Source organism: Anas platyrhynchos, chromosome 2 (genome assembly GCF_047663525.1).
Source record: "Anas platyrhynchos isolate ZD024472 breed Pekin duck chromosome 2, IASCAAS_PekinDuck_T2T, whole genome shotgun sequence".
NCBI classification, from domain to species: Eukaryota; Metazoa; Chordata; class Aves; order Anseriformes; family Anatidae; genus Anas; species Anas platyrhynchos.
Window position 1 is genome coordinate 118464810 of NC_092588.1, and position 13115 is coordinate 118477924.

Here is a 13115-nt window from a genome sequence, read left to right on the forward strand (position 1 = left end):
CCTGAGAGGGTCAGTAACTAAGGTGTTAGATTCATTATTGGCATCATCACATAATTATAAAGGTAGCTGAAACTGTAGAAAGCAAAACCGTTTTTTTAGGTATTTCTTCTTAAGAATTTAATACCTCTAAATACCTCTATGCTCTGAAGTAACAGGGTAAAATGAGCTAGTCATGGTTCAAAGAACTTATCTGGCGTTTTATTTTATTATCTGTTAAGTAAAATGGAAAATACTGAGTGGTAAAGCTCCAATATGTGCAACTTCCTTTGTTCCATAGACATTCTTCAAAAGATTGCTGCTGTTAAAGATCAAAGAGAATGGGTTATAGCAAGTGGAGCACATAAAGTAAGTGCTTTATAAAATTACTAATCATAACCAATTAGCTACTTAACTAAATGAATTTTCCTTTTCAGATTTGATCTAGTTGGCACTAAGTTCCTTACAATGTCAAGTTTGTAAAGTAAGATAATCTCAGTTCTGTCTTTTATTGTGGTGAATGAGCATCATGAAGATTACTTCTTTTGTGTGACTAACTGGCTCAATGCATAGTTATTGGATGTTTGAGAAAATTAGTTCTTAAATGTTTGAACTAAACTCATTCCTATTAAAAATAGTAGCCATGTTTACACTGTCCGGGACTATGTATCCTATGATATGAATTTAAATGTCTGCTTTGATTTTTCACTTAGGCAACATTGTGTGTCAGTTTTTCTAGAGATTACTCTCAGTGTAAGGATCTACACTTGATGTATTTTATTGCTGACTTGTGGGAAAAATGAGTAACATTAGAAATTGAGATCAGTATACGTAGTGCTTTGTGATTCTATTATGCTGCAGTTGGTAATTAAGATCAGATAGGATTGGATGACATTTTTAGAGGATCTAGACAAATAAGAATTTTACTTTGATATAAATCATTAAGAATATATATATATATATATATATATATATATGGCCTTAAATTATCTACTGTATGGTTTAAATATAAGCTTAAAAAGAGGACTTGGTTTAGAATTCTGAAGTGTTTTACACAGGAACAGTTGTTTACAAAGTTATATTAAAGTGCACAGATATTTTAAAAAATCTTGAGAGATGCATCCGTAAAAAGATGAAACATCCTTGTTCGTCCGAAGACTTGGGTGTATTGTAAGACTTTAAGAGTGTATTTTAGTGTACCTAAAATGTACTTTAAAAGTACCTAAGACTTATAATGTATTCTTTAAGTATTTGGTAACTTTATTTTGAAAATTTATGGCATTTCAATAAATAACTGCTTATATGTTTGAGTCATAAAGGAAAATGAATCATTTATATTCATTTGTCTTGTTTGATGTTTCATTTTCTAGACCTTAGTAAATTTGTTGTCTGCCAGAGACAGTAATGTGCTTTTAGGTGCCCTTCTTGCCCTGATTAGCCTAGCAGAAAGGTAGGTTCAACATAATGTGCTGCTGTTCACAATAAGAATTTTAATGTTATGTCTTTACACATTATGCCTTGTCTTGTTTGTGAAGAATACTTTTTTATTTCTTTTTAAATCAAGTCTTGTTCTGTGGAAGACTAGGAAGTCTGCTTCATTTTACATTGAATGAGTAAAAATGAAAATTTAAAAAGGTTTTACTAGCTACTGATTGGAAACTTTGGTCCTTGCACCACACTTGCTTACTTGCTGCTAGTGTGGAGAGCTTTGCAAGGCTGGAGTCATAGAATCTCTTTCGTAATCCCTGTGCAGAATTCTGTAGTTCTTACTGAATTCTCTGTATGTGAAGGTCTTTTGTGCTGAACTTAATATATGTGTCCCACAATAGCAAGCAAGAATGTTGTTCAGTGTAGTGAATAGTGAATGCATACACCCAAATCCATATATATGTACCCTTTCTTCACAAAATGACTGGTTTAAATGAAAATAAGGTTCTTTTCTTTCCTTTTTTTTTTTTTTTAAATTATTATTATTTTACTATATATGTGGGTGGGGATGGGGAAAATGAAAAAGGAAGATACGGCATCATTTATTCTTAAAGACTTAATTCCTAATGTTTTCCAGACTTGTTTAACAATTTTATCTTTAAAATGAAAAAGTATAAGGAAAATTTTAAAACTGAAAATTAAAATACAATTTGTTAAAATCAATAAAAAGTTACTTACTAACCTTTCTCTGGATGTTCTCTTTTTCCAAATTTCTTTTATTCCTTTTTTTTTTTTTTAATTATCAGTATGAATTTGAATCTTATGCATACATTTGCAACTTCCATTTAAATTTCTTCACAGAATTAAATGTTTCACATTTTGACTCGGTAAGACAGTATATGGAGCATATTACAAACATTTGCATAAATTATATTTTATTCTAAAGGTACACCTAATTTTATTAATTTCTAGTATGAAACAAATTATTTTCAACTTTACTTTTGTGCATTCAGGTGTCCACATTCACTTTTTTTGTACTGAGAAAATTGAAAATTGTTACACTGTTAGTCTTGAGCCAACATATCTTTGTGTCTTTAAATATCTGTGATGTCATTATTAGATAAGATTTGAGGAAAAAAATATTAGTCAAAATAGGGTATAAGGAATGGGGCTAAAGAGCAATGTGTTTTTTGATATGATTTAATTTCATAAAAATGCCAGAAATAATCAATTTGTAGTCCAGAATGTAGGGAGAAGATAAGTGAGCTCACCATTGTTGAGAACTTGCTGGTGATATTACATGAATACGATTTGCTTTCTAAAAGGTGAGATTTTGCTCGTAGATTAATTATGTTAAAATATTTTTTGACTTTTTCATTTAGAGTCATGTTTATTTAGATGAATTTGATAGAGTGCCACTTTAAGATTCTCGGGGTAAATTTCTGAAACCTATGCATTTTCTGTCAGATATTGATATAGGGAAATCTCTTCTAGTAGTTCTGTTATAGGCTGTCTCTTCTCTCTCTGCTGATAGCCAACAGTGCAGTGCAAATCAATTGTGATGTTATCAAAAAGTGACAGCAGAAGATTTTCTTGATGTATCTTTGCTGCTGTCAAACCTGAATGGTTAGATGGCAAGTATATTGAACTCAGGCAGTTCCTTCAATATTGAATATAAAATAGTAAAACACTGAAGAACATATAGCTGCTGTAGTTTATACCAGAGGCTAGATAGAACCACAAATCCCTCTAATCACAAAATTGTACAGATCTTTAAACATCCACTTTCAGCTCATCTAAGCCTGCTAGTTGAACGTAGTATATCTGCACTTCAGTAAGAAACAAATAGCCTTCAAAGTTGATATTTCACATAAACTATCCACATTTATAATTCTGAAGACTTAAAAAAAAAAAAAAAAAGTAAAAAAAAAAAAAGTTGTGCTTCTAGTATGCAAATTATTCTCCATATTATTAGAGATAAATAAAATGAAAATGTGAAAATATGCTACTTACTTTCTGCATTTGAAATTATTTAGGTTATATATAAACCAAAGGGGTGTTATAAAAACTGGAATTTGAATATAGGCAGGAAGCTGATGAAGATGAATGCTAGTTATGAATAACTTTAAATTCAGTTAGGGATTTTCCTATGTTTCATGAGACATACATGCAGCTTTCTGGTCTCAAGTGGAAGTGAAAATTCCTAACCACAGTTTCACTGAAAAGTCCATCTTAATTACATCTTAATTACACCGAAGTTAATGAAAATCTTGTATGATTTTTTTTAGTAATACATCCAATCCTTTTGTAAACATAATATTCAAAACATACTGGAGAAGAATCTGCATTGTTTGTGGAGCTATTCTGTTTTAACAGATGGACTTTATACTTGTACACACACTTCACACATGCAGTTCTGCTTGTAGTAGTAATGCCATTAGCAAGAATGTGGTAATATGAATGGCTAAGTGATTGTAGTCCACCTGGCCACCTCCATGCTGGCTGTGTATGCTTGGCCGTCTTTTTAGTGGAAAACTTAGTCATATTCAATAGTAAATGTAATTTCATCCTTTGCAAAGGATGAAATTATATCTATATCTATATCTGTATATATGTGTATATTTTTTTCTAATAGGCAATAAAAATTAATGATGAAAGTATTGTTTAAATCTCTTACTGATTTTTTCAGGCTAACAGCAGAGTTGTTACGTCTCCTATGTGCAGAGTCACAGGTCAAAGAACAAGTAAAAATGTATGAAGGAATTCCAGTTTTGCTCAGTTTACTCCATTCTGATCATATTAAGCTTCTATGGAGTGTAGTTTGGATTCTGGTTCAGGTTTGTGAAGACCCTGAGACTAGTGCGGAAATACGTGTTTGGGGTGGAATCAAGCACCTCCTTCATATACTACAGGGGTAGGTTTTTGTTCCTGAGCATCCTGTCACTTATGTGAGACTGTTTCATATTTTATGTTACTAAACTCCATTTTATCAAATAGAATCTTTGTTTTGTTGAGCTGTGTATGATGTCTATAAAAATTAAAACACTATTTAAAACATAATGAATAAGCAGTATTTTTTTCAACTATGCATTGTTCTCTTATAGCTTTTCATATTTTCAGTGTATATATTGGTATGAATAGATTATAAATGTTATTAGTGTTTACTTAGTTTCCTTATAATTAGACACCTATTTATTGAACTAAAATGATGAATGTAAATAATGAATGCATTAAAGGGATTTTTTGTTTAAAGGCTTCTTTGTTTTTTCAAATTGTATTAACAATTAACGTTATTAATGTAGTGAAAAAAAGTTTTCAGAACTTCAGAAATGGCTAGCAAAGATGTGTTAAGCCATTTTTATATTGCAGTTTAATTCTTTCAGGGAAAGAAATCTTGTTTCTGATCGCTCTTCAGTTGGAAGTTTATCTAGTGCAAATGCAGCAGGCAGAATCCAACATCTTCATTTGTCAGAGGATTTGAGTTCTGATGAGATACAAGAAAATACTTTCTCCCTTCAAGCAGGTTTGTTCACAAGGTGTAATCCTCAGTCATGTGTTCACTTACACCTGTAAAAAGGGATTCAAAATATTTCAAAATTGAAATTATAAACATTTTTACCTGCTAGTGTGTATACTCCCACCTGGAGGGGTAGCACAAAGTCAAGCTGTGTTAATTTCTAAATGTGCAATACCAGTACATATGTTCAAAAGCACACTTTTTTTTTTTTTTTTTTTAGAAAGAAACAAAGGATAAAATATTATATACATGGGAATCATATATTTCTTCCACCTGTATAAATGTCTCAATTTTTAAAGATTTTATTTTTAGCTTGAGATTAGTTTTATTTGATCACATTGTTCCCTCTGTTCAAACTTACTATGATAGATCAGTCATAAATTCATTATAGTGGAAATCTTTCAGAGTGATATTTCTAAGATTGTCTTTAGATGAATACAGTCAGGTGAGGATCATTCAGTAGCTCTGGAGAGAGTCCCTTTCAGAGGAGATTTTTTAATATCAAATATCACATCAAGTCTCCGCTCTGAAATGTCTTCTGAAGGATCACGTTTTTCTAGTGATTACAGAAGGACTGTGGAAACTATCCTTACTAGGATTACATGAGAAGAATATTCCTGAAAGATGTAGCATAATCATAGAATCATAGAATGGTTTGTGTTGGAAGGGACCTTTTGAATGCTTTATCACTGTTACCTTTGAGGAGCTAGTAATGTGAAATGAATTGCATTAGCAGTTCTCACATCCATAAAGACTGTAGTGCCTTACCAAAAGCACTACCTGAAAGGAGCATATATTTGGGTTACTTCTTCTTTCTTTAAGGACCCCTAGGTAAAACAGTTGTACATAAGCACTGAATTTACAGAAGACTTCTAGTTATGATGGGTGTACCTATCTATATTTTTATCTCTTGCGTACTGGTTGTAGGTTTCAAGGTTTTGGTAGTGGGACGCCTGCAAGGGTGGCCTCTGGGAGGTAGGAGTCAGCCTGTGCTGGACATAGCTGTTTCCAGGGGGCTCCACAGCAGACTCATCATTGGCCAAAGTTGAACCCATCAGCAAAGTTGGTGGTGTGCCTGTGAAAATGTGTTAAAGAAAGGGCAAAAATGCTGAGTGAGCAGAGGAGGAGAGGAAAAAGGAGAAACAGCAGTGTGAACAGCAAGGTCATAAAAGGAGGAAGAAGAGGTGCTCTAGGCACTGGAGCAGAGATTCCCCTGCAGACCGTTGGAAGCTCCATGGCGGAGCAGGTATTCACACTGCATCCTGTGGAGAGGACCCATGCTAGAGCAGAGGAAAAGTATGAAGAGGAAGGAGCAGCAGAGAGGAACTGTTAGCTACTGACTGCAACGCTCATCTGCCACCCTCCAACATCCCCCCCACTGCTGGGGCATGGGGTAGATGAGCTGGGAATAAAGGAATGAAGATGCTTTTGGGGAAAAAAAAGGAGGAGGTGGGGGGGAGGGGAGGTAAGGTGTTTTAATTTTTAATCTTTGTTTCTCACTATCCTACTCTATTCTAATTGGCAATAAGTTAAATTATTTTTTTCTGTAAGTTAAGTCTATTTTGCCTGTAATGATAAATGGTGAGCTATTTCCAATTCTTTATCTTCACCCATGAGCTTTTCTATCCTATTTTTCCCCACCTGTTGAAGAAGGGGAATGAATGAGTGGTGGGGTGTGCATTTGGCCCTTAGGCAAGGTTAATTCACCATGCCATCTGAATTTCTTTATGAATTTGGCCCTAAATGTTACATCTGAATTTTTGTTCTAGCTTGTTGTGCTGCAATTACTGAACTGGTGCTCAATGATACAAACGCTTACCAAGTAGTACAGGTAGGAAGACTTTATTAAGTTAAGTAAGGCATTGTGGTTTATAATTTTACTTATTTGTTCTTACTGGTCACTACCAATTAACAAGCCAAATGCAATTTAAAGGGATTGGACAATATGCCTTTATATAACTTTCATATACATTTTATATAACAGCATCTTTATACATTTACAAACAAATAAGGACAAAGATATCAACGTATGTATCTAGCTGTTTGGGATAATAAACAGCTTTACTTAGTGTATATTTTGTTTGGCATCTCTTGCCATGCTTTTGCTGGCATAACAGAATAGTAGTAAGTGTCATCATGGAATTAACTAAAAAAAACAAATTCTTAGTTTCAAACTGTGCAGCTTAAGGTTGTTGTGTTGTTGTTTCACAAACAATTGCCCTTTTCCTCAGAGTCTGATATTTCTGAGATGGCTTCCTGGCATTCCATCCCCAGGGGTGTGTTTCTAAACTACATTTTAAAATGTAATATTCCAGTTGGGACTTATGGATTTGGAAACTGTTCTTAAAAATCTCTGCTATGTATTGCATGAATAGCCAAAGACATCAATGTTTAGGACAATAATATCAGCTAAAATCCATATCTAATTTTTATACCCTATATGTTGCCAGTGATCAAAGCTCTCATTTTATTTTAAAACCCAGCCGAATTTATTCTTAAAAGGAATTGAGAAAACAGAGTTATCTTAATTATCATAAAGAAGGTATTTAGGTAAAGACATTTGTATACATTTCAAAAACTGTTGTTCAGGCAGAAAAGAATGGAAGTCTATTTTTTTTTCTATGTATCTTAAGCACTGAAATTCAAGGTAAACAAAATTTGTCTTTATACCTGAACAATGTAACTTCATATGTTTAATGCTGAGTCTGATTTCATCAAAGTAAAACATCACGTATTAAGTTAGATATATTTTGAAAACAGTGCAACACCTGGGGGACTTAGGAAACAAAAGGTTGATTTTAAATAGAGTAGTTTTTTTCAGTGTTGCTCCAGTAGTGCATGATAACTGTGGTGTCAGTTAAAATTGCTGAAAATTGATGGGACAATGTACAGGCTGGAAATAAGGTGTTTCAAGTTTAGCTTCTTCCCCCACTCATTCTGTTTAAAGGCAATGATGTCTCCCTCTGTCAAAATATCAGCCAATGTTCCCCTTTCAAATCAGGACAAAGCTTCAAGTGTGTTCATTTTAACAGATTTCTACACTACAGCAGTCTCTTTCATTTTCAATCCTACTTCTTTCTCTGTGCTATTGTAATTTAGGGTTGTATGGTGAACAAGACGAAGAAACTTAATTTAAAAATAGATAGAGGGAGAAGAGTTGCAGCAATTTTAGTTATGTGCTGAAACTTGTATAGAAAGTAAAGCTAAATACCCTCTAAAGGTTTATATCAGTAGCAAAGGATATCTGGTTCAGGCTGTTCAGAACCGTTTGCTTCTGCTGTAGCTGCCCTCTTTCTGTCCATCCTTTGTCTTTGTCTGAACTTGGAAGCCTTGGTAGCAGCCTGCAGGCCAGAACGTGCTTATGACTCAATGTCTTTATTCCACTGGCTAAAATTTTAGGTTAAATCCAGCCTTCATGAACAGTTGAAGAAAATGTGTCAGGAACTGCAGCAGAGCATCTGCAGAGCTGACACAAATTCCCTTCAAGTCTGCTAGAGAGAAGAGTAGTCCCCGGTAGGGAGCTTATAAGGTAACTGGGAGCTGTACTGCAACTAAATCCACTAGTGCCCATCTCTCAAACCAATGTGATGGACATTATATGTTGGTGGAGGACACAAACATGGTTACAGGGAAGTGGAAACTGAAACACAGTATGGGTTTCACAAAATCCCACCAAAGGCACAGACTCAGGCTACCACTTCTGGTGTCTCTCTAGTTTATGATATTTATTGCAAGCTCACCTTGTAGTATCTGTTTGAATGTAAAGATGATTTCATTATGTACATTTAAGTTATTTCAGTTTATAATTCAGGAGGTTGAGAACTTGGAAATTTGTATTAGATTCTGATTTATCTGAAGTAGCAATGTTTTTATTTGTGGTTTCTGTGCAAAGGAATGCGATTAATGTTGACCTTTCTCTGTTCCAGGCAAATGGAATATATACAATAGCAAAGCTTATTTTACCAAACAAAGAAAGGAATGCTGAAAAAACTAATTTATTGCAGGTAACTGCCTTTATTATAATTGCATATTGAAAGTCCAAAGCAGTTCTTGAGAATTTTCATGGTTTTAAAATTTATTTTAAAGTAAATATCTTACTTGAGGAAGGAAAAAAAAAATCAAACAAAACAAACAAATAATAATAATAATAATAATAATAATAATAATAATAATAATAATAATAATAATAAACAACCAAACAAACAAAAAGAGGAGTAACAAATGGCCCAAGAAGTAAAAGCTGAACTGCTGATTCAATTTAAGGTGCTCTGTTCTGATCTACCTTGTTTCTTGCACCTCATGTAGTGTAAAGGAAAATGAGTATTTTTCCAGTGATAGGACTACTTCAGGCTGCCCAACATCAGATCTTTTTTTATTCATTGCTCTCACTGAAACTTGATGAAAGCTTGATGTCGTACTAATATCTGTTTATTTCTGGAGCATCTTATGGTGGGTGTTAAATAAAATTAATTATTTTAATAATTATATTTTATATCATTATTTATAAATGTTTATAAATATAAATAAAATAAATTAGGCTGAAATTTATCAGCAGTTATTAATTATCTCATGGCTCTTTTCCAGCCTTTGTGAAATGGGTGTCTTTCTAAGCTTTAATAAAGTAGTGGTCTGTGGTTCAGGGATGTTTGTGACACAACTGGTGCTTCTCTTCTGTGGACAAGTATGAGATCCTTACCACAGCTGAATTGCTATCTGTAAGGCCTTTATCATTGCTACTGCTATGCATTACAGTTGTAGCTATTGGAATACCCTTTATGAATTTCATAGGCATTTTTCTCCATTTTCTGTGCTTTCAATGATTACATTTTCAGCTTATTTCTACTTGTTACCTTAGTGATTTCATTCCATCACGTCAGTTGTTGCTGTAGGATCAATCATTGATTCTGCATAAGTACCAAGTATAAAAATCAGCATGCCTTAGCTGAGGCATATCACAAATATTAATATTTAATCTCAGAATACTAATGGAAGAAAGACAAATACTACTGCCATTTTAAATGCACACTTACTATTAATGTAGTTTCATGGTATCCCTTCACTGGTGGGCTTTCTAAAATAAAATCTAAGTCTCTAAAATAAAAACCTTTCAAGGTAACATTTACGGCTCAGCTGGTCTGGGTTATTTTGTGCAGCTAAGTTCTGAGTATGATTCTTAGTGGTATATTAGACATAGCAACCCACAATCCTTCTCGTGTGATAGGGAGTTTATTTTGGACTGAAAAGAAACATTGTCCTGTAAAAGAGACAGCTTCTTAGCAGCATTAACAATCTGTTTATTTTCTGCAAAATTTCCTTTCAAGTAATATTTGGCCATTATTTTCTTAATTTAATGCATTTTCAAAATATTGGAAAATGTGTTCTTAACATACAGATTAGTTCTGCAGTTATCACTAAGACACAGTTACCATCATCAAAACAGGGATTAACACGATGAACTGTAGTAGCATTTTAGTCACTGATACAATAGAGTAATTCTAAATTGTTAGAAGGATTTACTTATTTGCACTGTTTCAGATATCAATACCTTATTTCCCTTTGGTTTACTTCATAGCCATCTTTGTTTGGTCAGCCATATTAACTACCTATCAGTGGGTGTTTTACAAATAAACTTTGTTGAGTAGAGATTATGTAGAAACTGCAGTATGTAAAGATTTCTGTAATGTAAATGTACTTTATAGAAAAAAAAATAAAAAAACATTCTCTATCTCTCTCTTTTTTTTTTTTTTTTTTTTTTTTTTTGTCCCATGTTAGAACTTCTGGTGTTCTATACTGCATTTTTCAGAAAAAAATGTCAAATGCTGATTCTACTATATCATTTCAAAAACACTGATGACATTTATTTAGTTAGTTAGTTATTTTAATTTGTTTACCATTGGAGAAGAAAGCAACTCTCAAGTCTTGAACTATCTGCAGATGAAAAGATGATGACTTACATGCTTTTCAGTGTGTACTATAGCTATAGTTATCTACTTTTCCTCCCTCCCTCTTTCCTTCCCTTCCTCCCTTTTTCTTATATAGTCCTACCTAGTACAGGAAGTGCCTAAAAATACATTTTTACTCCCTTCATTATCAGGTTAATAATGTAATCTACCTAGTCATATAAGTACAGAGCTTACTGACATGTTGGGCAACCTTGATGTTTACCATTGTTTTTTCCATTTGTGTTTAGATTTGTCATTAATTTTAGTATTTTTCCTACTGTAGTGTTATGCTTTCAGAGCCTTGAGATTTCTCTTCAGTATGGAAAGAAATCGACATATCTTTAAAAGGTATGTTAACAAAATGTTTTCTGCAACTCCATTAGGATAGCTTTCAGAAGTTGTCATTCCAATCAGAAAGATGTTGTTTTTAAGTGTTTTTATTTTCAGCATAAATAATAAGTAACAGACAATTTTTGTCCAGTCTGCAGCCACAGATAGACGTTCCTGCATTGCATCAGTGCCAGCCTACAAGGTCTAGATGTTCAGCAGAGACTTTTGTTATGCTTGCCAGAGAACCTAGCTCAGTAAGAGCTTCCTCCTCCTCCATGAATGATTGTTTAAAATTTATTCTAGACAGATTTTATACTGTTGGAGATAAACTGTGCTTATATCTGAAGATTATCAAATGCAAGTTACAGCCCTGAGTAGTAGCAAGTAACTGGGAAAACTGATTTTTTCCTCTGCTCAGTCATCTGTTCCTTCACTTGTGAATAATTTTGCATCAAGCCAGCTTACTTAGGAGCATTACAAAAAGGTTTGGGCCAGTAAGGGGAAAAGGCCTTTCATCAATTACCCATTTTTACTGGTGGTGACAGTTTCTTCAGGTAGACTACAAAGGCTGTGTAAAACTTAACAGTTTAATTTGTGGGATAGTTTAATTTATTAGGATAGTAATCATATTGCCTATAAGGCCTGCCTGATAGTAGTATTTCTATATGACTTTATTCTGTATCATGAATTCCTAAAATTCTAAATCTAAATTTTATCTCATTTTTACTTTTAAAAAGGTGGATTTTGTACTGGAGAAGGGCCCCAGTTTCTAATGAATATTGCTGGCTGGTGTCAAACATTGAAAGTGATAAATCTGGCCTGCTTTGCTGTCTTTTTTTTTTTTTTTTTTTTTTTTAACATCTCAGTTTTCCATATTTTCATTTTTGTCAGAACTTTAAAAAGAAACTGACCTCCAGTTAAGCATGTCACTAATCAAATATCATATTGTATCTGTTAGCTTCAATGTGGCCTTTCTGCTGTTCTCAGTCCCTTCCATCTTTTAGGCTAGACTTCCTGGGATAAAAATTTTGAGATGGGTTTTGTGATTCTTTAAATGCAGACAAATGTTAATCCTACCACTTAATGCATTACAAGAAGAAACTCAGATAAGGTGACTACAAGTATAATGTAATATACTATAAGAAAAAGTATGAAAAAGACTGGAAATTCAGGAAGTACATTGACTTTAAAGAGGCTTACACTTTGGAGAACTGGCATTAATGTTAATACCTGACACATGGAGACTCAAGTCTAACTTTTGAAAAGTCTTTTGGTGCCTATATATGCAATGAGTTAGAAGAATACGTTAGTCAAGAATAAGTGTATTATTTAGAAAGTTCTAAAGTAAGAATTAATAATAAACACTGAATTTCTGTAGATCACAATCTATTGTGAATACTTTCTCAATATATCAAAATGTTAAACCTTTGCAGACTTTTTCCGACTGACTTGTTTGAAATCTTCATTGATATTGGACATTATGTGCGTGATATTAGTGCTTATGAAGAGCTGGTATCAAAGCTGAATTTATTAAAGGTAAGTATAAAGATTCATAGTTTTAAGAAGCTGTATTCTTTGCACATTCTTAGCACAAGAAAGGCATGAAATATTTTGTATTTACTTATTTATCACTTAATTTATAATCAGGAGGATGAATTGAAGCAAATTGCTGAAAGCATCGAGAGCATCAATCAGAATAAAGCGCCTGCAAGACAGATAGGCAATTATGCAATTTTAGAGCACCTTGGCAGTGGAGCTTTTGGAAGTGTATATAAGGTAAACTTCTTTTCTGATATTAGTTTACAGGCTTGAGAGGAACCATAACAAAGAAGGTTTAATACCAGTTTTAGGCACTAACTTCCTTTGGATTTCATTAAGGGAATGAAGCTACCAGAAGGTATCATTATCTGGGCTTTTTGCTA

The 13115-nt window shown here is 33.3% G+C and overlaps 1 protein-coding gene across 4 annotated transcripts in view; it reads left to right on the forward strand.

The window, feature by feature from the left end:
• NEK10 (NIMA related kinase 10) overlaps positions 1-13115 on the forward strand; it is a 106015-nt gene that overhangs the window by 10669 nt on the left and 82231 nt on the right. For all 4 annotated transcript variants that reach the window (XM_072033455.1, XM_027451089.3, XM_072033456.1 and 1 more), the window contains exons 9-18: positions 278-345; positions 1347-1426; positions 2643-2729; positions 4094-4318; positions 4788-4927; positions 6691-6752; positions 8848-8925; positions 11147-11211; positions 12627-12729; positions 12841-12969. In XM_072033455.1, the coding sequence (XP_071889556.1) occupies positions 278-345; positions 1347-1426; positions 2643-2729; positions 4094-4318; positions 4788-4927; positions 6691-6752; positions 8848-8925; positions 11147-11211; positions 12627-12729; positions 12841-12969 (1037 nt within the window). The remainder of the gene's footprint in view (positions 1-277; positions 346-1346; positions 1427-2642; positions 2730-4093; positions 4319-4787; positions 4928-6690; positions 6753-8847; positions 8926-11146; positions 11212-12626; positions 12730-12840; positions 12970-13115) is intronic.